Source organism: Alnus glutinosa, chromosome 9 (assembly GCF_958979055.1).
Source record: "Alnus glutinosa chromosome 9, dhAlnGlut1.1, whole genome shotgun sequence".
NCBI classification, from domain to species: domain Eukaryota; kingdom Viridiplantae; phylum Streptophyta; class Magnoliopsida; order Fagales; family Betulaceae; genus Alnus; species Alnus glutinosa.
Window position 1 is genome coordinate 4,901,210 of NC_084894.1, and position 27,655 is coordinate 4,928,864.

The 27,655-nt window shown below is 33.8% G+C and overlaps 1 protein-coding gene across 1 annotated transcript; it reads left to right on the plus strand.

The window, feature by feature from the left end:
- Positions 1 to 513: 513 nt before the first annotated feature.
- LOC133878089 (hydroxymethylglutaryl-CoA lyase, mitochondrial) lies at positions 514 to 8,504 on the plus strand. Its single transcript, XM_062316585.1, has 9 exons — positions 514 to 703; positions 1,756 to 1,975; positions 2,728 to 2,935; positions 3,223 to 3,402; positions 4,837 to 4,917; positions 5,007 to 5,170; positions 6,151 to 6,287; positions 7,496 to 7,611; positions 8,004 to 8,504. The coding sequence occupies exons 2-9, from the start codon at positions 1,809 to 1,811 to the stop codon at positions 8,250 to 8,252; spliced, it is 1,302 nt and encodes a 433-aa protein (XP_062172569.1). The 5' UTR covers positions 514 to 703; positions 1,756 to 1,808; the 3' UTR covers positions 8,253 to 8,504.
- Positions 8,505 to 27,655: the final 19,151 nt, after the last annotated feature.

Here is a 27,655-nt window from a genome sequence, read left to right on the forward strand (position 1 = left end):
TCTCTCTCTCTCTCTCTCTCTATATATATATATATATATATATATAACTTTAAAAGAAAATTTGAAAACTAATTGAGGCCAATATTGGGCCATGGCTTTCCTTGGTCTAGAGATAAAGAAGGTTAAACATACAAATATTTTTTTAAAAAATTTTGTTCCAACCTGAAGTGTCACAATCTCATGAAATCTATCATTTTAAGAAATGTATAACAATGTCAGAGGTTGTAATCAAATTCTTAAAAAAAATGTTGAGATGTTAAACATTTCTCATAGATGCAACTGTCTGAACCACATAAATGGCCCAGCATTAAAAAAATAATAAATGGCCAAGCATGAGGACAATGGCCAACTTCCAACTGAAAACTACCTACCACCTCCTTCCCTCCAAATTCCCCCATGCCCCTTGATGGGGGCGATGCAATTCATGCCAAGAAAATTTTATTCACACGCGAACACAATAAATAACCTAATAAATAAAATAAATAAAATCTTCCATTCCACCAACCAAACGCGGCTTGGGCTTGGGTTTCAAATAACGCCACGTTCGCCTTACCTTCTCTTCAACCCCCACCTAAACCAAATTCTCTAATAGAATATACAAAAAAAGAGAAAAGAATCTCCTAAACTACGAACCCCAAATTTTAATTTTCAAAAATCCAAAATTCTAGGGTCTCTATTCCCCAGCCTTCCCTAGGTTTTTCAGGTCCGTTTATCTGTTCTCTATCTGGGTTTTCTCTGATTCTTGATATGCTCTGTTTGGTTGCCCAGAAAGTGGAGGAAATTAAAGGAAAAAAGGAATCTTGGTTGAGTTGAGGATTTATTTTTCTGTGAAAATTGGGAGTTTTGGGGTTTTCTTTTATTTTGCTCAAACAGAGGGGTTTTGCGTGGTCTTGTTTGAATTTTAATTGAATAGTTTGAATGCCATTGTTTTGGAGCTGAGTTGACGTTTTCCTTTTTGTTGTGAGTTCTTGCTCAGGTTTTCTTCAATGTATTGCTTTCAAAGAGAGAATTTGGTTTCCTTTATTATTATTTTTTTTTGTTCTAATTTTGTAAGTGACAAAATTATAGTAGCCTGAACTGCTCGTATGTTATGTTGTTGAACCCGACGTCACAGAAAGCTAGTTGAATATGTGTTTCTCTGTTCTGATTTCTTTGACATTTTGAAGTTTTGCAAACACCCATTTACAATTTCTGATTTATAACATTTCCCATCATTGACTTAAATCAATATCATATATTTTCAGCCTGTGGCTTCTGCTTACACATTAACCATAGCCTGTGTTACTGAATTTCTTTATGTAGAAATTTTGCTAATGCATTTTCCATAATCAGTAGTTTCGACGCTACTGATTTTCAGTGCTTTTGCTGGTTTGATAATCATCTCCTGGGTTGACATGTCTTCTTGTACTTCTTTCTGCTAAGACATGAGAGTATTGCTTATATTTAGTTTCCACTGTTATTCCGTAGGATGTTTAAATGTTGAATCCTTTTACTTGTGCTTGATGAATCTAAATTGAAATGAATAAATATATGTATTCTTGATAATGTGCTGGAGTTTTCTTAAAGAGGTAGACATGCATTCATGATTGAGTTCATGACTAACAATCATTTTCAATTATTTTTTCTCATACTAGACCAGGATCTTGAATTTTTAGATTAAATTTGAATGATCGTTCGTTAATGTGAGCCAATTGTTCATGGTCTGCTGCTGATCTGTGCTAGCCAGCTGAGGTCTTGTGTCTGTTTTCCTTGCAGAGAACTTGTGTCGTGCATTCATTCCAGTTTTTCTGTTTACTTCTACTTCAATCATGTCGAGTTTGGAGGAACCACTTGGTTTAGACAAGTTGCCAAGCATGAGTACTATTGATAGCATTCAGAGGTTCTCGTCTGGTGCTTGCCGGCCAAGAGTAGATGATATGGGAATGGGGAACTGCTGGATTGATGGAAGGACTTGCAGTTCATCCAACAGTTGCAAGTGAGTAAGATTTCATATATTTTCACTATTTTGTCCTTACAATGGTTAAACCATCTTTGTTGTACAATGTGTGTCATACAATGCCCTTTTCTTATTCATTTCTTTTTTCTTTTTGTTTAAAATTTTGTATGTTTTCTCCTATTCATAGTTGCACGTGTTTGGTGGTATATACCTTTTTTTAAATAATTTTGTTAGCAAAGCCTAGCTAGATCGAGAAATTGTGTTAATCCTCGTGGAATAGGCTTCAGTTTTGTTGGTTTTTATTCAATCTCATCTTTTCTTTAATGTTTTTTGAATTCTTTATCAATGAAAAGATGCAGTTCTTTCTTATAAAATAATTGTAAAGTGAGCCGCTTTCTTTATCATCTACCTTCTGGCTTAAAATAAGTCTTTTATGTAGTTCATGTTCTTCTATTATACACTTCCATATCTAAATGGAAAAGAAGAAGCGCCTGCACTTGCCTTTTTTCTTTTAGTTTTTCTCTTTGGCCGACAACTGAAATGCGCCTTATAAACATTTAAGAAGGAAAAAAGGACAAGATCACAGAACTTTCATTTTCTAGATGTGGATCAAAACAATATTTTTGTGCAATAATTTCTACTAATTGTTTCTTGCCTTTATTGTACCTCCAATACGGAGTCTAATTGTCAGATTCATCAGCTGGCTATTTTATTAATGTAAAAATTACTTTAGTTTAAATTGCCAATTTCAATCTATTAATTTCACACCCTCAATCTCTATCCATTTACAGTGAAGATTATGAAGAGTATTCATGGGAGGCATTCCCATGGAGAAGACATACAAGAGACATATGCCAAGGTGATTCCCTCAAGAGAAGGTCTTTGAGCTTAGGCCGAAGTACCTTGGCCTTTGGAAATGGTTGTGATTCACGGTACATTCCAGACCGTCAATACAGCTCTAAGTGCAATGAACAAGACATATGGGAGGTGACAAATAAGGTGATTTGATTCACGAAATAGAACTTTTTGTGTCTGTAATCTGTCTACAAGTGATTGCTGTAATAATATTTTGTTGGATATGTAGAATTCTCTTTCTTGAAATAATAAATTTGTTATTTTCTCATGGTGTGGTATTTATCCCACGGCTCCATAACTTCAGTTTTTTTTTTTTTTTTTCTCTTCTTGTCGTATTTGTCTTGGTACACAAAAATCCATTTCACAATTTGTTGGCTTGTCTCTAACTCATTTGCACTGTTCTCTCTCTGATATTTAATTGGTTAATGCAGTTTTTAAGAGGTATACCGAAATTTGTAAAGATAGTAGAAGTTGGTCCAAGAGATGGGTTACAGAATGAGAAGAATATTGTACCTACTGCTGTAAAGATTGAATTGATTCATAGATTAGTATCTTCTGGATTGTCCGTTGTTGAGGCTACAAGTTTTGTGTCTCCTAAATGGGTTCCTCAGGTAACATGGCTTACTATTTCAAGTTGACACTGTAACTTTAATTATATTTTATTGTACTAAAGCTTTATAAGTTTGATTTTTGTTGGAACACTAATTGCAACCAATTTCCATAAAATCCCTAATCAATATACCATCACTAGGGATTCTTATAATGATTTTGTTCCCCAAAATATGATTTATGTAAAGCTGCAGAAAATGAAAAGGAAAAACCAACTGGAAATTACATATCATTGGATAATAGCTTTTAGCAGCATTCCCTGAGTACTGATGATGCAAACTACTGGAGATTCAACTTAGAACTATCTTAAAAGAATCATCCCTATTCGATGTGCTGTGTATAATTTTCTACTTGAAACCGTGCTGTATTTTAAGGGTATTTTTTTTGTTCAATTGTTAAAAATATCTTAGGATTCAAACTTTCCAAATTCTAGTGTCTCTAGAGTCGAGTTTTGAGAAGTTCATACCCTGTATTTGTTTATGTAACACTTTCAAGTGATTTATTTATTTATTTTTATGTTTTAGTGAATTTTTCGGCCACTATGCTCTTTAACGTTTTGTGGTGCAGTTCTTCCCCAAGTGTAATGCATATGGGAGACACATGAATCATACTCTGGCTAGATTCTGTATTAATAAGTTAGAAACATCAAAATGAACAAAAGAATAATAATGGATAATTTAGGAGAATCCCCACCACTAATCATGCCAGAACTAAACATGAGAATCATCCCCTACCATCTACTTGAGGAAACCTGAAAATAGATCCCATCCACATCAAATTCCTTTCCACAAGCTCGATCAGTGCAAGCCTCTCTCTAATTTTGTGTTTGAGATTAGCATTTCTTGCTCTGCTCAATAAAACGATTAGCATTTCTTGCTCTGCTCAATAATCTATCTTCTAATGGAAAATTTTCCTATTTCTTTCCCGCTGGAGAATAAGGATGTACAATGAAAGAGTATTGTAAATCCTTTCTAACCAGCTGTATTTTCAAGAATGCCCTGTATTATTTAATTTCAATTGTATGGTCCTGCACTGAATTTTTCTGAAAAACTTTTGGATGCATTCAGTGTTACAAAATAATCAGGATATCCATCTGCTTGGGACTTGATATATGATATCTCGATATATTTGTTTAGATTATATTTCTTGCATCTCAGATTTTTAGTTTGACACAACGGTTGATACTTATGGTTTGCGGACTATTTCTTGTTCTTTTAAGGAATGTTTGTACATGTTCAATGTTTAATTTTTTTGTCAAGCATCTTCCATTTGTAATGAATTTATGACTCTTAGTGACTATTGTTTCTTAAATCTCTCTCTCTCTCTCTCTCTGTGATTCAGTTGATGGCATAGTTATTTTATTATTGAATATAATAAACTTACTCCGGTTGTAATTGAAGGCATCCTATTTTAATATTATTCCATTACCTTTTCAGCTGGCAGATGCAAAGGACGTAATGGAAGCAGTTTGTAATTTGCAGGGTGCTAGATTGCCTGTTCTGACACCTAACTTAAAAGTGGGTAATCTGGTCAAACCACAGGAGTTCCAGTAATGGTATAATATTTTGATGGGGATCCTCTGAACTGCTTCATTTGCTTCTTCCAGGGCTTTGAAGCAGCTGTTGCAGCTGGTACTAAGGAAGTTGCAGTTTTTGCATCAGCTTCTGAGTCATTTTCAAAGTCAAACATCAATTGTAGCATTGAAGAGAGTCTCGCTCGTTATCGTGCTGTTACTCATGCTGCTAAAAAGCTCTCAATTCCTGTGCGAGGGTATGTCTTATTTTCTGTTTCCATTTATCTCTCTGTGTGTGTGCACTCGTGAATATTCTTCACCCGTTGCCTCCCAATCTTTCCATTTATAAGCCACAGCTAGCACGAGTTAGTTATTTATGTTGCCAATGACTGGTACATAGTGCTGAATTACCTTCTGCCAGGATTTGTTTCTGTTCTATGAGAAATCTCCAATTGAGGAGATATTATCATAGAAGCTATTTGTTTATTTCTCTGCAGCTCTTTGATTATCACTACAACTTGTTCCTTTATTAATGTTTTCTTTTCTGTTGTGACTTTCAGTGGTTCTATTACCACATTACAAAATTGTTCTCTTTATACAATTGTTGGGCACATTATTTCACATTCCAGGCCCTTGATGTATATAATGACCTGGAAAAATAAGGCAATGGCTACGATTGCGCAACTAATAGCCCAGAGTGACCTGTTGTGTGTTAACAGGGACCTGTATCAATGGCTCTGATGTGTTCTTTCAACCCATAGGTAGCATCTGATGTACATGGAAACTTGAAAATGTGTAATTTGTGGTGTAACCATGCTGGACACGACATGACAAGAGTGTGTTTGTGATCTGTGTCGAATAAGCCTCTTGGTCAAAGTGCATTGTTCAATGAAAGGAAAAGGATTAATTTCTATTTCAATTTACTGTAGGTTGCTTCATTTACGGTCTTACAATGTTTCCCTTTGAAAGGATCTTTTTATATGATGGATACCCAGTATAACATATATGCATCATTTTGCCTAGGGTAGGGTATGGAAAATTATTGGCTTTAGGAGTTCTCTGTTGGTTTAGTGAATAAAAGAAGACACTACATGGAGGTTTCAAACTATGGTTTCTATATACTATCACAGTTGACATCATTATTCTTTTAGTTGGACTTCACGTGTTAATATGCTTCTATTGAAAATAAACAGTTATGTGGCTCTGAGATGAATGAGTTGGAATTGAACTTTGATAGGTATGTGTCGTGCGTAGTTGGCTGTCCGGTGGAAGGAGCCATTTCTCCTTCAAAAGTCGCATACGTGGCAAAGGAACTGTATGACATGGGTTGCTTTGAAATTTCCCTTGGTGACACAATTGGAGTTGGTACACCAGGTAAATGTTTTGATGGACTTCTCTTCTAAATCAAAAGTGTTTCTACAGAGGTGGTTTGCCCCTGCAGCTTCCTTACATTGGACAGACCTTTTGCATGTCCAGATGTATCAACAATCACTTATCTGATTATAAGAATTTGATAATTTTATTCCCTTGTCAAAATCTTATTTATGCTATATTTTGGGCTTCTTTAACATTTCAAATTTTGTTGCCTATATTTACTTCTTTGAGAAAAGATGGGTTTTTGTCATATCTTGGCCCTTTTTCTTAGGTTGAGTGCCTTTCATTCTGCGGTGCTATGAAGATTTTCAGTTACTTTTAGGCTAATGTTTGGCATGAAGTTTGTCCTATCAGGTTGTTCTTGGTTGATGATAACTGAGATTGTGATGGCAAAATTACCCATAAAATTAATGGCTTTTATCGGCTTGCACATTATGGGTCTGTGTCCATAAGCCGAAACACCATGGTATAATGCTTTTTATCCCACCTAAACATTGAAAACCTTTTTTAATGTTCATCTGACTTGATAATTCTTTTACCAAGAGATTTTTGAAACTTTAACGAATTTTTACAGAAGAGGATTTGTTCTCTAAAGCTAGTGAGTTTCAGTGTGTTCAACATATATTTTCTAAATTTTTTCTAAATTCTGCCTATATTTAGGAAGTCAGTCTGTATGCTTACAGTTATTTGCATTCTTTCGCGATTGTCTACTGTCTGCGGACAATTTAGTTCAATGTAGATTACACAAATTTGGAAGGTCCAACACAAAATCCTGCTTCAAACTCACCCTCCAGGTGGATTTTTGGAGTGGCTGGCCACCACCCCCTCACCTAGGAGGGTGTTAAGGCCACCCACCCTCACCCCACTTAGTTTTTTTTTTTTTTTTTTTTTCCCTTAAAACGTAATAAAAAATTATTTTTTTAACACGTGACGCTTACATGGCCTGGTAAAGTGACAAATTGATTGTGGCATTAACGCGGTTAATACTACATAATCAGTTTTCAACAAGAGTGATTTGAAAAACAGAAAAAACGTAAGTAGTGAATTGTCGGTTTCAAAAATTCAGGGAGTAAATTTAAATCGCACGAAAATCCAGGGAATTCAACCAAAATTTCTCTATTTTTTATCGTGGGATATGTATATGTTCCTAAATTTTGGTCTTGTGGTTATCTGTTGTTAATTCCTCTTTTCTGTTTTCTTTGGTATAGGGACTGTTGTTCCAATGCTGGAAACTGTAATGGCTGTTGTTCCTGTTGAAAGGCTTGCCGTTCACTTCCATGACACTTACGGACAATCTCTTCCAAACATTCTTGTTTCCCTCCAAGTAAGCCATTAAACAAGCAGAACCTAATCATGCTTGATGCATATCTGACAGCGAACCCTTGTTGACAATAACTTGTGCAATGTTACTGACGAAGCAGTTAGAAACCTGTATTAGTCGGATCTTGCATGAGGTTTTGAGCTGAAGAAATGAACCTTTGATCACTTCTTCAGGACAGAATTCCTTTTTTACAACCCTTTTGTAACTATCCCTTGCAGCTGTTCATGTGAGACCAATTGCTGTCAGGGAATGAATTGTCTAAAGTGATTGTGACATAGCATGTTTTAATTGATAAGTAAAAATAAAAAAAGGGGCCTTTTTATGCTCAAAGCCAGGCTCTTATTGTTTCAAATCTGATAATTTATTTAATGAACTTATGATTTGTCTCTCAACAGATGGGGATTAGCACAGTGGATTCATCCGTTGCCGGTTTAGGTGGGTGTCCATATGCTAAAGGAGCTTCAGGGAACGTACCCACTGAGGATGTTGTGTACATGCTTAATGGTCTTGGTGTAAAAACAAATGTGGATTTGGGGAAGCTCATGTTGGCTGGGGATTTCATCAGCAAGCATTTGGGTCGCCCGTCTGGTTCAAAGACTGCGGTCGCATTGGGCCGAGTGACAGCTGATGCCTCTAAGATATAAGAAATTGCTGGTAGATAAATTTAGATATAATATATTTCAAGCAAGGCAAAAAGGAGATCTCAGTCTTGCAGGGCATTACTTCATGTATACTACCCCATATTAGGAATAAACGAAACCCAAATCCATGGATCCAGTAATTATTATTTTGGAAACAAAGAATCTTTATTTTCCAAGATCTGCTAATCTCAAGCAGAAATTACAAACTGTAATGAATAGAAAGTTATATCTATAATCTATACTCTTTTCCCCTCCTTTTCTTGTTGCCACTTAAATCACTTGAAAACAGAGACTATACTACCATAAATTAGGTATTCATATCAGCTTGAGTTATGGTTTGTGTTGAGCATGAGTCTAGCAGGATTTGAATCCCAAGCATTGGGAGAGCATATTTACTAATTTCCTCCTTTTTTGTGTGTTGAATCGTTTGAATTTCTCCATAGAAATGGTATATGAAACCCAAGCCTGAGTCTTGCCTCCTTGTGCTTTTATCCTGCCTTCATAAACTATGTGCTTCTTAGTTACTAAGAGGCCTCAAGGGGTGAGAGAGGGGGGAAAGCAAAATAACTGAGATTAAGGTTGCAGTAGCTGCACTAATCCCCCTTAACCTTTTCAAAGTTTCATCTTAATCTAACCTTTTGTTACATGTGATCGAGGATGTGACCTAGCTAGAAACCAATAATTGAAAAAGCCTGATAAAGCAAATATCAGTAATGCTATTTAGCATACTGTTATACGACTATCATATAACTGGAATAACGTGGCAATGAAAATTTGTCTTTAAATCAGTAAGGGAGTGTAAAAAGAAAAATCAAAGGCTCAAGGTTGCATAGCAGTCGTATAACTTCTACTAAATAGCATTTCTAAAAAAATATATCAAATCAATCCTTGATATCTATTACTTTAAAACCTTGCTCCTAATAATCTATCAAATCAATCCTTGAAATCAATTTTCAAACAATATTAACTCTAATCAAGTGATTTTGAAAACAAGGAACTACAAGTTGAGTAGGATTCAACAAGCCCCATTATTACATGGGGACCAATATGAAGGAAGGTCTTTTAAATGTGTCTCTAATTATATCTAAAACTCACCTAAAAGTTGAAATTAACTCGGTCCTCATGAGTAGGGTAAAAATCTCTCTCAATGGTGTCACAGTTCATGGAAGTAGTTGAGATCCCAATGATGGTAGAGCAGCATGACTTTGACTGGTGAAAAAAGGAAAACAAAAAAGCAAAACAAAAAAGAGAGAGAGAGACTAATTGCTTCTTTTGCTTGCCCACCAATTCATTTTTTCTCAGCCTCAATAATAGCCTTGTGTACTCATAACCACCTTGTCTGAAACTTTTCTTGCTCGTTTTCAGTCAAAGTTAGACATTTTCTCAGAGCTCCATCCTCAAACTTTGAGAGGAGTGGTGGGTGCGCGCAAACACATGATGAAAAGGCAGGCTCCACCCCTTTCATTATGTTATGTAATTGGGTGGCCTTCTTCTCTCACACCCTAAAATCTCTATCATATGCATACGGGCCAAGCAACATGTTCTGTAGGCAGAGAACAGGATTACAACTTACATGCTTATGAGTGCTAAACAACATATTCATGGCCTTTAATTTGAGTAGTCATTATACAAAGAGTTTGTAATCAAAGGAAGATTTCTTTCTGTGCATTGATATTTCCAGTCGGGCAAAGATATATACACATACATGATAATCGAGATCCCATAAGTCATGTGATTACAATGATTACAAATATCTTACATATGGGAATTGTTATTTCCTTTTAAAGGATGTCAAATATGAGCTTCATTCTTTCCTTGTTGATGTGGTCAAATTTGATCTGGATTTTGAGTCTATGTTTGGTGAAGCCTATGGGTTGTACATTTGGATGCGGTTATTTCAAAGCCGGCTCAATAGATTCTGAGGCCTAAAGCGACAAATTTAGGTAGGCCTTTTTCATATTAAAATATTTAATTTTTTCCGTTGCGCTAACGAACAAGCAATGGACGAGCGCGCTAAACTTGCAAAATTCATCTATGTTATGAGACATTTAATTTCAACAGATATCATATTTTGTGTTGAGCTACATATTATTCTTTTTATGTAGAATTTAATTTATTTCATTCTAAAAATTATTTTAATGAACAACTTAGTCTTAGTTTTAAGTTCATGTAAAATTATGAGTTTAGTAATTGTTCTAGGGGTACAATTAATGTAACATTCCATTTTTGTTTCTTTTCCTCCTTAATATTTTGGAATTCAATTCTTTGTATTTATTTTTTTTTACAGTAATTGAAGTCTTAATTGAAGAGCACTGACTAACTTTTTTGTCATAATATTATTTTTTTACTTAAGGACAGAAATTTCCTATAAACCGGTTTGTAAGAAATTTCATACAACTCATATGTAAGATTAACTCACATGTGTCCTTTAGTATGTGAGAAGCACATTCTATTAAATGTGAAAAACACATGTTGGTTTAATAGAATGTGCTTCTCACATACTATTTTAATAGCATTAATAGAAAAAACATGTGCTTCTCACATGTTTAAATGACACATGTTACTCTTATATGTGGATTGTACGAAATTTCCTACAAAGTGGTTTGTAAGAAATTTTTGTCTCTTATTTAATTGGGGGCTAGGCGATTGACTAATTTGCCTAGCCATTCAGCCGTCCTTGGTTATTTGCAATATTCGCGGTCGCATCTGCAAAATAAGGATATCACTTCTAGATATCCACATTCGCATTATGTTTTTACGCGCGGTTATTAAATGTTGTTATTATCCGTTATCCGCATGTTATGTAATGGGTATTTTGGGCCTATTTATTCTTTTAGGCCTTCTTTGAGTCTCTATTAAGGCATATTTTAAACAATTTTAAAAATAATTTAGGCCTACTTTTAGTGTTTTGGGCTTGTTTTAATTTTTTTTAAGTTCTAATTTATTGAAAATATATTGCTTTCTTATTACTTTTGCATTTTTGCTCTAGTGTTACACGAGAAATTAACACAACCAACCAAATCAATGTAAACATAACTTACACTTAATCCAGAATGACAGCGTTTTGGTAAACCTATTAAGTATATATATATATATATTGCTCAAGTGTTACACGAGAAATCAACACAACCTACCAAATCAATGTAAACATAACTTACACTTAATCCAAAATGACAGCGTTTTGGTAAACCTATTAAGTGTGTATATATATATCGATAATAAGCCTCTTCCAAAAGAGAAACATAAGCCTTTTAAGCAAGAGAAACCAATAATCAAGTTTCCAGAACTAAAACAAGAAACTAGTTTAAAGGTTGACAAGAGTAAGCCCTTTGTTGAAAAAATAGAGGAAATACTTAAGGATTTGGTCAAGACCAAACAAGAACAGCTCAGTAATTCCAACACTATGTCTGTTATTAAGATCCCTGAGTCTTCTGAGAATTCATCAGAGACAGAGTCCTCTTCAGAATCTGATTCAGATGAAAACATCAGAAAAGTTAAAAAAGCCCTTTCAGCTCTAGAGCTGAATATGATCCACAAGCCTAAGTTTTCACCAACTAGCTTCACCAAGAATTGGTATCCCAAACCTACCCCTCCGGATATCCAATTTGAGGAAAGAAGTTTCCAAAGTCAATTTGCAGTTTCTGTTGATAAACTATACGAGTGGAATATCGATGATTTAGCAGAGCAGCAAATCCTTGATAAGTTAACGCATATGACCATGGTTTCTAGCAGTTATGTTATGAACCATGATTTAAGCCAACCAGAGGTTGTTGACCTCTTAGTTGCGGGTTTCACAGGAACCCTTCAATCCTGGTGGGAAAAGCATATCACCAATGAGTCAAGAGCTAGCATAAGAAGTGCTGTCAAAACCAATGACGAAGGAATTCTTATATTCAATGAAAAAATTGGATTAGGAGATTCTGATGCTGTCAACACTTTGTTCTATACTATTGTAGAACATTTTATTGGCACGCCAAGTCACCTTGCATCTAGAGTCCATGACCAACTAAGTAACCTTAGATGTCCAACCCTAAGCGACTTTAGATGGTACAAAGATATATTCCTCTCTAGAGTCATGCTAAGAGATGATAGCAACCAACCGTTTTGGAAAGAAAAGTTCATAAACGGTTTGCCGCACCTCTTTGCCCATAAGATCAAAGAAGTTTTAGTTAATGAGAACAATGTGATAGAGTATGATAATCTCACTTACGGGAATATCATAAGTGCTATCCAAAATGAAGGTCTTAAGATGTGTATCGATATGAAAATATCGAACCAAGCCAATAAGGATAAGAAAAAGGCTAAATATGAAATGGGTAATTTCTGTGAGCAGTATGGTCTGCCTTCGGTAGCACCATCTAAGAAACATAAGAAGTCTCGTAAGCATGAAGAATATAGAAAGCATAAAAACGGTTTAAAAGATTCAAGAAAATAAGCTTTGAGCCGAATGATTTCTATAAGAAGGAAAAGAAGAAACCTAAGAAAAGGTTTAAAAGATCTAAGAACAACAAAGATAGTTGTTATAAGTGTGGTAAGCCAAGTTTAGGGTGACTTACTCTTACGGATTATGCCTTTACGTAATAGATCTTCTATTCCGTTTTGGCAAAATTCCGTGACTTCTTGGCTCATCTGAATGAGTCTAGCCTTAGTGGTGATTCTTCCTTCATCAAAGTCTTTGATATAAGGAAGGCTTACGGTGTGCTTCTTCCTATGCCAAAAGGCAGTAGGGACATCAGAACAAACTTCACTTTTGATCCTATCCTCAAAGAGTTGGATTCTTTGTTGAAGGGTCTTTTGACTTAATTGTTCTTCAATTCTTTTAACCTTAATCTCTTCTTGTAAAAACTCTATCTGTTGAGTCTTTGACTTGATTAGGTTAATAGTCTTAGAGATTGAATTGCTTTTGAAAGCATTCAACTGACTTATTCTGGCTTAGCCACAAATTTGAACTTAACCTTTTCATCCATGGGATAGGTAATTAAACCATCTTGGTCTATTGTAAAAGGATACAACAGAGTAATGAAAGGTAGACCTAATATGACTTTGTCAGTCATATTCTTAACCAAGACAAATGATGTTTTGAAGCAAACATTGTCTTGACACACATGGGCTTTACTTATTTCAAAAGTAATTTGCATCTTGCTTCCATTAGCAGAACGCAAAGTTTCTTTTGACTTACTGTAATACTTCGTAGGAACCAGTCTTTCTTGTATAAAGTTCAGATATTCACCTGTATCAATTAATACAACTACAGATAGCTCAAAATCTTGGATCTTAATCCTAACCTTGGAATACCATTTTTTAATATGGATTCGGTTGATTAGACTTAGACTTTTTTCTTCAAATGGAGGCATGTCTTCAAGCTTAGGTTCGGACTCGGCTTCGCTATCATTAGGACTGCTAGCGGCTGACTTAAGCTTGTGCTCGATTTTCAAGAGATTAACATCCTGGTTTAACTCTTGATTTTCTTCCTTAAGTGTTTTAATCTCAGACTTAATTTGATTAACTTCAAGTTGCAAATCTTTTATTGTGATTTGTTCTTTTGGTTTATCAAATCTTTTAAGCGTGTTGCTTAAACTTATCTCAAGATTTTTAGACTTATTTACCTCCCTTTTTGTGAGATGGTGAGCATAGAGGAACATAGTAATGTGCATAATAACTTTCATATCAAAATCTGAATACAAAATAAGAGAGTATTCAAAGATCATGAAGAACTTAAAAGTAATGCTTAGATTCAAAATAACTTGAATGAAAACTTACAAATGAACTTAGGCCAGAATGCAACTAGCGGTTACAAGCTTAGACTTAGAAACACTGGAATGAAACATTACAAGTGTTTGGCTTTTGAGAGGTTCAAGTGAGATTACAAGAGTAATATATATATATATATATAAGGAATGCATATGCGGCTAATAACAGCATACCCTAAAATTGCTATCCACATGCAAATAGCGGATGCAGACGATTAATATTCGCACACATGTATACTCCTATATTGAAACAATCAGCATGGGAGTATGTAGGAGTAGAACAATGTGTAAAATATGAGCTTGATTCTTCTTCCTTTTTCTTTTTCTTTTTCTTTCTTTCTTTCTTCTTCTTCTTTTTTTTTTTTTTTTTTTTTTTTTTTTTTTTTTTTTTTTTTTTTTTTTAAGAGATGTGGTCAAATGTGATATGAATTCTGAGTCTGTGTATGGTGAACAACTAGAAGGGAAATATGAGCTGTTCCTTCTTCCTTCCTCTCCGTCTTTGTGTAAGGAGATCAATGGGATGATGTAGAAATTCTGGTGGGGGCACCAAGACAACATTTTTAAGATTCATTAGATGAGTTGGGAGAGGTTGAGACTATCTAAGAATCAAGGTGGGATAGGTTTTAGAGATTTGGGAGTTTTCAACAAAACTCTTCTATCCAAACAAATTTGGAGACTGTTGACCAACCCAAACTCATTGGTGGTGAGAGTTTACAAAGCTAAATACTACAGGGATTCTGTTATGGAGGCTAGTACAAGGCGAAAGCCTTTGTTTGCATGACGCAGTATGCAGTATGCCAAATAGGTGGTTCATCACGAGCTGGTATGGCGGGTAGGTAATGGGAAAGATATTAAGATATGGGGAAATCGTTGGATGCCAACTCCTTCCACCTACCAAGTCCAATCCACACGAACTTTCCTTCCGAAGGATGCATGTGTTAGTGCTCTTATCGGACCAACTACGAAGCAATGGAACATTTCCTTACTTTTAGAGGATTTTTTGGAGGACGAAGCAAGGACTATTTGCAACATTCTCTTGAGTCCCTTGAGCCAAAGGATCAAATGATATGGAGGTGTACAACAAATGGGATGTTCTCAGTTAGAAGTGCATACTATATGGCAGAAGAGATGTATAATAATGCAAGGGGTGAGAGCTCCATCAAACAAGTTGTCTCAAGTCTATGGAAAACAGTTTGGAATCTCAAGTATCCAACGCAACCAAAATATTCTTGTGGAGAGCTTGCCATAACCTGCTCCCAACAAAAGAGAACCTGTTCTACAAGAAAATAGTGATGGATCCCATATGCCTTATTTGTGCCCAAGAAAAGAATACGGTAGTTCATATTCTTTGGAATTGCATTTCGGCCATAGATGTGTGGGGATGTGGCCCGATTAGTATACAAAAGCTGGTGTTATGAAAAACGATTTCAGTTATTTGTTGGATGTTTTGAAGGGGAGATGCAGCATAGACGAAAATAGAATTGATAGCTGGTGTGGCGCATAATATATGGTTTCGTAGAAATGCGATAGTGTATGGTGGGCAGGGGCGTAGCTAAGTAGAGCTGGGGGGGTCTATGGCCCCCCCAAGCCCCAAGCTTTTTCAAAAAATAATAATAATAATAATAATAAATTTTACCCTTTTTTTTTTTTTTTTTTTTTTTTTTTTTTTTTTTTTTTTTTTTTACAATTTGCCCCCCCAAAGTCTAAATGCTGGCTCCGCCCCTAATGGTGGGGAATTCAAGCACCCCAGTTTAGTCCTACGAGAATCTAAGGTTTCATTAGAGGAGTTTCGAAGGGTCAACACCATAGACGCTGAGGGAATGGAGCCCCATCAGAACAGTCCGACAATCTCTTGGCAAGCACCTCAGTCTGGCACAGTCAAAGTTAATTGGAATGCTGCGATTGATAAAAACCAGGGTTGTATTAGTGATGGGATTATTACTCGGGATAGCAATGGATTTGTTGTGGCTGTGCGAAGTTCCCCTCATTTTCTCTTTGTTGATCCGGTTGTGGCGGAGGCATGGGCAACCCTTCAGGTCGTGTTGTTTTGCAAGGAGATTGGACTTTTTTGATATTGTCTTAGAAGGTGATGCCCTACAAATTGTGAAGGAGATCAATTCCCCCATTCCTTCATTGAGTTGTTTTGGGCACTTCATAGACGGCATAAAGGAAGAACTGTGCTCTCTCCGATCTTACAAGGTGCGTCATGAGAGGTGAGAGGCAAATTCAGCCGCTCATTTTCGAGCAAAAGCAACGGTAACCAATATCATAGATACAATCTGAATGGAAGAAATTCCACCTTGTATTTTTTATATTGTTTGTAAGGAGCAAGATGCTCTTTCTCTTTAAGCACAGGTTTCAACTGAGAATTCTAATAATATTTGAAATTTGTTAAAAAAAAAAAAAAAAGGAGGAGGAGGAAAATATGCGAAAACAGAGCAATCTGTAACATTCATAGGAGATGTATGATCATCAAAGCTAATAGTTATTTAGATAAAGGAAACTAGAAAGAATCTTCTATTAACTTCAAAAGCACATGCTCCTCCCTGGGCACCAAATGCAGCATTAAAGATTTGTGTGGGTATTACTATTAGGAGGACTGCAAATTGATTGGATTTGGCTTAAGTACTGTAAAAAAAAAAATTACTGTAATTTTTTTAATGGTCAAGATTTAACTTTATTTTTTTATCTGTTTTTAATAAAACACTTAAAATTAAATCTTGACCATTTAAAAAGCTACAATGCCTAGCGTCAAATATCAACTAACAGTAGTGATAATACAAAAAGACCATAAGAGTGACCAAATTATTATCATTTTATTATTATTTTGATTTGTTTTAAATATACCAAAAATAAATAAGTAAAAAGAAAGAAAGAAAGAAACATAAGAAGATTACTATGAATTATATATATGTCCTGCCTGCTTCCATGTTTATATGTCCGTGTCGAGAAAAAAACGGAGGCTTCTTTGACTTGCTTGCTTTGTCTTTTCTTAATTTCCACTTTTGGAGCAAACCAAAAATCCCTCTGCCACCATTTTTGCCTTGCTTGCTTCCAAATGGAAATTAAGAAATAATTGTTGGGAAATGACAAAGAATGCCGCATTTTCTATCTTTTATTCATTAAAAAAGAAAAGAAAAAGAAAAAGAAATTCCTCTCCAAGGATTTTTGCCTTGCTTGCTTCCAAATGGAAATTAATAAATAATTGTTGGGAAATGACAAAGAATTCCCCATTTTCTTTTATTCATAAAAAAGAATTGAAAAAAAATTAATAAATAATTGTTGAGAAATGACAAAGGATGCCCCATTTTCTATCTTTTATTCATTAAAAAAAAAAAAAAAAATCCTCTGCCATGATTTTTGCCTTGGTTCCAAATGGAAATTAAGAAATAATTGTTGAGAAAATGATAAAAGAAAGAAAGAATGCCCCGTCACGAAAGTCAATAAAGCATTTCCTCGACACGCGCCCAGAAAACAAGGAAGCAGCCAACACACATTTAATAGTAAAGCTACGCCACCTAAATATATATATATATATAAAGTTACGCCTGTTCGCGTATTTATCAGTCTAACCCAAACTATTTTAGGGCATGTTTGGATAATAATTACTTTTTATTATTTTTTAAAAATATATTTGAATTGTTTTTTAGAATTTAAATTCTAGTAAGATTTAATCTAACTTTTTTAATTTTGTTTTAAGTTTTTTAAATCATCCAAATATAATTTTAAAAAACAAATTATTTCAATATTTACAAATTTGAATATAATATAAAAAAATCGCATACCCAAACGAGCCATTACAGTTGAAATTAAATTTTATAGCATATAATAATAAATAAAGTGTTATATTATTTAAAAATTTAAATGATGTAATAGTATAAGCACCATATACGTTGTTAGATGATCTATTTCACTTGTGATATAGAGAGGATTCTATTCCGAAATGATGAAATAAACATAAAAGTGAATTATGTAGGAAATCAAAATATGGACGATTGTTGAACAAATTAATCTTTTAATTATTAAATTGAGTGGAAAGAAATTATTTTAATTTATTCTATTAAATTGATATTTGTCTTAGAGCATGTAATTCTCTTTTAACGGTTTACTAAAAATACACTTAAAAATTACATATTTTAAAGACATGTTAATTTAATAAATCAAATTCCTTTCGACTTAGAATGTTTGTGTACTGTAAAAAAAAAAACTACAGAAGATCTCGTGTAGTTTTTTCAACGATGGCAAATCATATATGTTTAAGCTTGTGTAATTGGATTCTTAATCATAATTTGCAGCTAAGAGTTGTTGTTAACTTTACAACTGGCAAAAGTTAATCCTGTCTCCATTGATTGTTTTGAGATCTTCATGCCTTTGAAGTTGCAGCTTTGGGAAGATGCTAAACTGTAAAAAAAAAAAAACAAAATCATGATATTTTAAAGGAATACAAAATAATTAAGCAAGAAGCAAGTATTTGAGGTTGGAGGGTCTTTGGGAGGGAGGGGGAGGTGCTAAAACCAATCACCCATGGGTGACTCTCATGTAATCAGCTTTTCCTTGTCATTATAGAAAGTGAATTGAGGACAACATCATTTCCCCCAAGAAAATTAAACACATCACTCCTACCTCTCCATGGCCCACCTGTCAAACTGCAACATGTTTGACCCATTGCACCTTATTTGCTCTTCATTAACATGGAGCTGAATCAATGTCCAAATCTTTCAACCTTTTTGTTTTCTTTCTTTATCTTTTTTAAAAATAAAAATGATATGGGTATCTTGCCGGTTAAAATTACAGGAGGATTTTGAATAGAATATTATATTTTTACGTGTCTTATATCGTGTACAAAAAGGGCTTATTTATAGTTGAATAAGTTAACTTACAAGTAAACCTAAATAGAATTATAAAAAAAAACATAAATTGACCTAGATTAAAAAATATAAAATATATAATTAATGTACAGAATAAATCAAATACGGTAAGTCAGACATACATATATGATAAATGCGAGAGTATATTTAGAATATATTCTAACATTTCCTTTAAACTCACGGTGGTAATGTTGAAAGCAACTTGAGTTTAGAAACAAGATCACATAAACGTTCAGGTGGATGTGCTTTGGTGAACACATATAAGCTAACTGATCAACAGAAGTAATAGGACAAAGGTGGAGAATTCCTTGTAAGAGATGATGACGCATAAAATGACAGTGGATCTCAATATGTTTAGTGCGCTTGTGAAATACATCGTTATGCGCAATTTGAATCGCACTCTAACTGTCACAAAATATAAGAGAATTGGATGTTTGAGGCGCACCCATATCTTGCTTATTGATTAATTTTCATATTGTTTAACGTTAGAAGTAAAAATTGCTTATTGATTTTTTTTTTTTTTATAAAATTTTACTAATTTTTACTGTCACGTCATCATTCTACTAAAATGTTTAATTGTGAATGAGAGACTTTGATGATTTTTTTTTTTTTTTTTAATGAAAAAAATGGGGTCTTGGTGTCATTGGACCAAAGTGTCATCAACATTTAAGAGCTGGATCAATCATGACTGGTTTTACTGGTTCCAGTCTGAATTCCATGACCCCCCGATCACTTGCTGAGTAAGCTCTCTAGTCTCTAGCGCGTGACAGACCTTTTTGATTTTACAAAAGTGATGTAATATATTTAATCCTTTTTTTTTTCAAATAAAAAACAAAAATAAAGAGGTTCTTGGGAAATGGCCACTTTTATATACACTATGATGTTATTTGGTAAATGTAAATAAAGAATAAAGTAGTGTGATGTTAATTTTGAAATTAATAAAAAGTGATGATGTAAAAAGAATTTATATAGAAAAGTGAAAAAGTTTTATATTGTAGTGAATTTTGAACAGTAATAAAAAATGATTGATGTGATATAAAAAGTGAAAATGTTTTGATGTTGATTGTTATTGAAAAATGTAAAAATAAAATTAAAAAAACGTAAACAGTAGCGTCCACTACTATGTTCCATCCTTGACTTTGCCAAACAACACCAATATTTTGGTAAGAATAAAATAATTCCTAAAAGCAAACTTATATAATTTATAGATTTGTCTTTCTTTCTCCTCATCTTCCGTGCGTTTGAAATTGTGATTTTGTAGATAATAAGTGCAATTTTAAGCCAAATTGCATAACATAAATCATTTGACAACTATGTTTTAAAAAATGTTATTTAAAAACGTAAAAAAATTGATTTTTTAAATTGCAGGTAAGATGATGCTTTTTTAAAAATACATAATTTTAAATGTTAAACTGCTATTTTACAAACGCTTAACTGCATTATTAAAAATCATTTTTTTAAATCATACATTTTAAAATAGTTATTTTAAATCGTACTTTTTGAAATCGCAAATCTAAACAATATTTATCGGGCATTTGATTTTTTTACTTTTTTTTTAATTAAAGTTGAAAGCATCACCCCCAATAAAAGGAAAGCGAGATGAGAGTTGTAGACTTGTAGTATATATCATTATTGTTTTTTAACACGGACCAATCCAAATGCCGATAAATCCCACCATATCAATTCTATTAAAATAAAAATAGGATGTGAATGTATTATATATTAGTACTTTGCATAAAACACTACTAATAATTAATAAACGAAGGAAAAATCTAATAAAATGATTTATTATATCACCCTGACCTAAGATTGATTTCAGACACAGACCCAAACCTCTCTGCTCTTTTCTCTCCTCTCTTCTGTCAATGGAACAACCCAAACAAGCATCATTCTAAACACCAATACAAACAACGTAACAGCTCTCACTCTGTCTCTCTCTCTCTCTGTCTATCTGGTACATAGAGGTTTCCCAGGTATTAAAATGGGCTGCGACAATCAGAAAACACTCTCTGCACAAAATTTATTTTCCATGAGGCACCAAAACCGATGCGTTTTGACTCTCACCCTTCATTGACTATCCTCATTTTCAGAGCTCACATTCCAAGGCCACACACCATCCATCGGACGGACCAAACGGTAAACTCCAAAACACACACAAACTAGTTGAAAAAGAAGCAGTCCCTGGCCTCTTTTTCTTTCTTCAGCTTTCGTCCGGGGTTTCTCTTCTTTTGGTGGCCCTTTTCGTTTAGATTCAGGTGGGAAAGTTCTCAGCTCCTTTACTTCCTGGGTTTTTGAGCTGGAAGCTTCCATGCATGATCTGGGTCTTGCGCGTGAAGCAGATGGGTCTGAGAAAAGAGTTTGCTTGCTTCTCAATCCTTCTTCTGCTGCTGTTACTGCTACAAACGTCGACGTCGTCTTCAGCGGCTAATGGGTCTGCTAGATATGGAGCCTTCAAAACTGGGTCTGCCTCCAAGCTGGCTGACGACATTAAATCCAACGGTCACTTTGGAGGAGGAGATCATCATAAAGATGAAGATGGTGATCATGATCATGATCATGCTGTTTTTGGCGATGAAAAGAGGAAAGTCTATACTGGCCCGAATCCTTTACATAATAGATAAGTAGATAATTTTTTTTTTTTAATTTATTATTCTCCTGTTTCAAAAGTTTTGATTATTTTGATTTGAGGATATTTGGGTTGTCGACGTTTCTCCTTTATTGTCCATAGGAATGTAAGCAATGTCATAATTGCGGATACAAGTTTTCATTTTCAGAATTCTCTGCAGTAATTAATTAATTAAATCTGGTTTATGGAAAACACAGAACAAAAAAAAATTATTGTGAAAAGTATTTATGAAATTGATGCCATTAATGGAGCTGTTGGTGCAATGACTAATGGGCATTGTTTGTTGTGGTTGTTGGTGGCTGTAAATTAATTAGTATCATGGATTAGGTTGTTTTTTCTTCTTCTTCTTTGATATCAGTGAGGTGTCCAAAGTTCTTTAAATGCCTGATGATCTTTGCCAAATATAATCGAATAAAAATCTGTGGATGGTCGCAAAAAAAAAAAAAAAAAAAAAATAATAATAATAATAATAATAATGAGGTTATTGGGAAATGGCCCCTTTTACAAACACAATATTTGGTAAAAATGAAATCATTCCTAAAAGCAAACTTATATAATTTATAGATTTGTCTTTATTTCTCCTCATCTTCTCATGCACGGGTTTATTTGAGGGTGCGTTTGAAATTGCGATTTGTAGACAATAAGTGTAATTTTAAGTTAAATCACAAAATATAAATCATTTAAGAATTGCGTTTTAAAAATTGCAGTTTGAAAACACAAAAAATCTGATTTTTCAAATTCCAAGTAAGATAATGATTTTTAAAAATATAAAATTTTAAAGGTTAATTTGTAATTTTAAAGGCTAAACTGTTGTTTTGCCAAATGCTTAACTGCATTATTAAAAATCATTTTGTCAAATCATACATTTTAAAATCATTATTTTAAATCGCGCTTCTTAAAATCACAAATCCAAACGGACCTTAACTTGGCAACCTCTCACAATAAGCTCATTTGGTGCCCTCGTGTCGCATAAAAACACACCTATTTGCATACAAAAAAAAAAAAAAAAGAAGCTATATATTATATACTTATTTCCCTACGTCACACTAAGTTGATGTGACACTGCTTATTAAAAAAATGCTATATGTATTACAAATTTAATTTACAACCTTTATCCTATTACTATATTATTTTGTTGGACTAACATGGTAGTGTCTATCGGGTCTTTGATTTTTTACTCTTTTTGTAATTAAAGTTGAAAGTATCACCCCAATAAAAGGAAAGTGAGATGAGAGTTGTAGAATTGTAGTATATATCATTATCATTTTTTAACACGGACCAATTTAAATGCCGATAAACCAGACCATATCATTTTAATAAAATAAAAATAGGATGCGAATGTATTGTATAGCATTACTTTGCATAAAACGCTACTAATAATTGAGAAACGAAGGAAAAATCCAATAAAATGATTTATTATATCACCTGACCTAAGATTGATTTCAGACACAGACCCAAACCTCTCTCTCTTTTTTCTCTTCTCTCTTCATGTAGTAGATAAATTGAACAACCCAAACAAGCATCATTCTAAACACCAATACAAACAAGTGTTAAATATCTATCGTCCCATGTGGTTTAAAAATTTTATTTTTTGTCCATTTGGTTTTCATTTTTATCATAGGAGGTACTTGTGCTATGAAAAAATATGGAAATGGTACTTCAGTTCATTTTTCTGTCAAAAACTAACGTCCTGCCATGTTATCCCTCGCGTGTCAGCGCACCAGTGCAACACCTATCTCCAAAGTCATGTCAGCGCTGACGTGGCTACTATATATATTATTTTAAGGACTAAAAAAAAAAAAAAAAAAATCTAGGTGTGGCTGAGACCCCCAATGCCAGTTTTGGGGGTGGTTCGGCCACCCCTATAGGCCAAAACCTCTTCTTCTCCTTCTTCTTCTTTTTTTTTTGGACTTTGGCCCATGGGGGTGGCCGAACCACCCTCCAGGGGCAAAAGTGAAAAAAAAATAAAAAAAAAATAAAAATATTGACCCTCGGAGGTGGTCGAACCACCTCGATTTTGGCCCTTGGGGCCCCAAGGAGCCATCCCCAAAACTAGCCTTGAGCCACCCCATTGACCAAAATGGGAGTGGCTCGACCAAAATAGGGGTGGCCCAGAATTTTGTTTTTTTTTTTTTTTTTAAGTCTTTAAAATAATAATAATAAAAAATATAGTAGCCACGTCAACGCTCCCATGGCTCTAGGAAAGGTGTTGCACAGGTACGCCGACACGTATAGGATGACATGAAGAAATGTTAGTTTTGAATAAAAAAATGAACGAAAGTACCATTTTTATTTATTATTTTTTTTTTTTATAACACAAATACCTCATATGATAAAAATAAAAAATAAAATTTTTAAACCAAGGTATTTTAACCCTACAAACAACGTAACAGCTCTCTTTCTCTCCTTCTGTCACTCTTGTCCATAGTGGCTTCCCGGGTATTAAAATGGGCTGCGAAAATCAGAAGACACTCTGCACAAAATTTATTTTCCTTGAGGCACCAAAACCGATGCGTTTTGACTCTCACCCTTCATTGACTACCCTCATTTTCAGAGCTCACACTCCAAGGCCACACACCATCCATGATAAATCGGACGGACCAAACGGTAAAGTCCAAAACACACAAAAACTAGTTTAAAAAACAGCAGTCCCTGGCCTCTTTTTCATTCTTCAGCTTTCGTCCGGGTTTTCTCTTCTTTTGGTGGCCCTTTTCGTTTAGATTCAGGTGGGAAAGTTGTCAGCTCCTTAACTTCCTGGGTTTTTGAGCTGGAAGCTTCCATGCATGATCTGGGTCTTGCGCGTGAAGCAGATGGGTCTGAGAAAAGAGTTTGCTTGCTTCTCAATCCTTCTTCTGCTGCTGTTACTGCTACAAACGACGTCAAAGTCTTCTGCGGCTAATGGGTCTGCTAGATATGGAGCCTTCAAAACTGGGTCTGCCTCCAAGCTGGCTGACGACGTTAAATCCAACGGCAACTTTGGAGGAGGAGATCATAAAGATGAAGATGGTGATCATGATCATGCTGTTTTTGGCGATGAAAAGAGGAAAGTCCATACCGGCCCTAATCCTTTACATAATAGATAAGTAGATTTTTTTTTTTTTTTTTTTTTTTTTTTTTTTTTTTTAAATTTATTATTCTCCTGTTTCAAAAGTTTTGATTATTTTGATTTGAGGATATTTGGGTGGTTGACGTTTCTCCTTTATTGTCCATAGGAATGTAAAAGTTTTGATTTTTAGAATTCTCTGCAGTAATTAATTAAATCTGGTTTATGTAAAACACAGAACAAAAAAAATTATTGTGAAAAGTATTTATGATATTGATGCCATTAATGGAGTTGTTGGTGCAATGACTAATGGGCATTGTTTGTTGTGGTTGGTGGTGGCTGTGAATTAGTATCATGGATTAGGTTGTTTTTTTTTTCTTTTATATCAGTGAGTTACTGTCGAAAGTTCTTTAAATGCGCGCCTGATGATCTCTGCCACATATAATCGAATAAAAATCTCTTTGGATGGTCCCAAAATGTTAATAATATATGGAAAGATTGAAAGGAGAAGAGAGGGACAAGGGTGAGAGCTTGACACATGCATGCTTGTTTTAGGTTACAAGTTCATGTTCAGGCGATCGATATACAGTACTGGTTTAATTTCTACTTCTAATTGGCTGCAAAACTTGATAATCTATATGGAGTTGACCTATATCAATCATACATTATTCTTTTGGGTTAACAATTTTTTACATAGCAGATTAGAATTGAGAAATTTGACCGGTTTAATTAAATGGCTCGAGTTAGAATTGATCTTAATTTTTTTAGTGTTGCATCACAGACAAATAACTGGTTATTTTTTAAAACATGTGTAATTTTTTTAGTGTTGCATCACAGACAAATAACTGGTTATTTTTTAAGGTTCAACTAAAAAAAAAAAAAATTGAATAAAGAAAGAGGTTACATGGAATAATCATTTTCACTACCGATTAAAAAGGAAAAAGAAGTGGACAATCTTTTAAACAAAAAAAAGAGTGTACTCTTCAACAATAGACTAAAAAAATAAAAATAGTGTTAAAATAATTACAAATAGTAAAAAAATAGGTCAAACATGAAAAGAATATGGGCCAGGAGAGTAGTAGTGAGCATTGGATTAGAAGGAGTACGTGCGTAGCTGCATAAGCGGCTGCAGAAGATCTAACACATTGAATGAACATTGGGCTGGGCCTATAAAAGTCTCACAAGTATTTCAAATCCAATTCCAACCGCTGCCCACCTTGTTTCATCTCTAAATACTATTTTTAAATTTTTAAAGAGTAACAATATAGAAACTAAATTTTTATTTCATAATTATCTTACAATATTGAGGTAGCCGTCTTAACAAATTTTGCACTTTTTTTTTTTAATTTTTTTTAACAATGATCGATTCAAAAAGTTTCTTAGAATTGCTACGTTAATATTGTGAGATAGATAAAAATGTAGTTTCTAACTTTACACTTTTTTAGTGGTTTGGCTATCCAAATGATGAACTCTATAAAGATGTATGTTTAAATGGATTAACAGTTTTGTGATAATATTAATTATATGATTAAATCAATTATTTCTTATTAGTTTAAGCTTTTGAGATATGTGGTAATCAGAGTGGAGATTTTCAGTTTAAATATTTTTTGTAATTTCCATTTCGTGAGGGAGAGTGTTAGAATATTAATTAAAGAATAATGCTATGTACTACATTTTTATTCAACAAATATTCCACAATATTGACGTGGTAGTCTCAATCAACCTTTTTTTTTTTTTTTTTTTTTTTTAAACAAGGATTAATCCAATGGTTGGTTAAGATTACCATAACAATATTTTGTGATAAAAATGTAGTTTTTAGCATTACTCATAATAAATAATTAAAAAATCAATAATTTTTTATCAATTTAAACTTTTGAAATAAATGATAAGTAATTTAAGAGACTTTTCATAATATTGGTCTCACGTAAGTATCCAAGGCATATACTGCAATTGCTTATATCTAACATTTTAAAAAGCTTAATTACAAAAAAAAAAAAAAAAAAAAAAAAAAAAAAAGGGGAAAAGAAGAAAAGTTTAAAAAGCTTAGGGTCATATAACGGTATAACTATTATTATTATAACCAAATGACTTGTCCCATTTTTTACCAAAGGACCGTTTGTTCGGAGTAAAATATTTTTATGAAAAATGGATTTTTTTTTTTTTTTTTTATTTTTAGTGTTTGATTTGATGTAAAATATTGGCTAATCTGAAAGTATTTTTGGTTGACAAAAAAAAAAAAAAAAAACTTTCATGAGACGTAAACCATTTACCGACACTTCCCCACAAACCTCGACAGATAATTGTGAGAGAGTCCTTATGGGGCCTACATAATTGAGTAGATCTTGGACTGTCCAAACACTTGTCTGAAAAAAATAGGCCCCACAAAAGCCTATCGCAATTGCATACCTAAATTGCAAGTAATATGATCCCACTTCCTCAAACTTTCTATTTTCACACACTCTTTATTCGTAGCTCATCTTCATCATCTATCTCTTTTTCGTAGCTCCTAAGATTATACGAAGATATAAAAAATATTTTGCGATATTCCATACGAGTCAAACGCCTTTCAAGAGCAACTTTTAACTCGTTCGGTTAATATATTTGAATAAAATGTAAAGAACACGGGCAATGCTCAGTGCAAATATTAATAGGGTCCAGCCCATACCAACAAATATTGACGTTACATTCCTTTATATAGGCCTTCAAAGTTTCAATTCTAAGCAGGCCTAACCAGGCCCATCTTTATTTTGGATGAACTAGGCTTTATAATTATTATTATTATTATTTTTTCTTGTTGGCTATACTCCCTTGGGGATTAAAAGGGCAGGTGGTTGGGCAGTTATATTTTAAAATCACAATGCAAAAAATTAATAAAGAGACAACCCTGCTAAACAAAAGAAAATCAAAATATGCATCAAGCCCCTCCCAGTTTTCTATATACATAAACTCATTATATACTGTCTTTTTTTTTTTTTTTTTTTTTGAAGAGAATGTCAATTAATCCATTCAAGGGGGTAAACAAAGTTACAATCATACTGAGAAAAACTCAGAACATTACAGGACTCAAAACAATACAGAGATCCCAAGCCAAATACCCCATAAAGCTATGACTAATTGCT

Coding starts and splice junctions, on each gene's coding strand:
- LOC133878089 (XM_062316585.1), top strand. CDS start 1,809: ATGTCGAGTTTGGAGGAACCACTTGGTTTAGACAAGTTGCCAAGCATG. Junction 1,976..2,727: donor AGTTCATCCAACAGTTGCAA/GTGAGTAAGATT, acceptor ATCCATTTACAG/TGAAGATTATGAAGAGTATT. Junction 6,288..7,495: donor AATTGGAGTTGGTACACCAG/GTAAATGTTTTG, acceptor TCTTTGGTATAG/GGACTGTTGTTCCAATGCTG.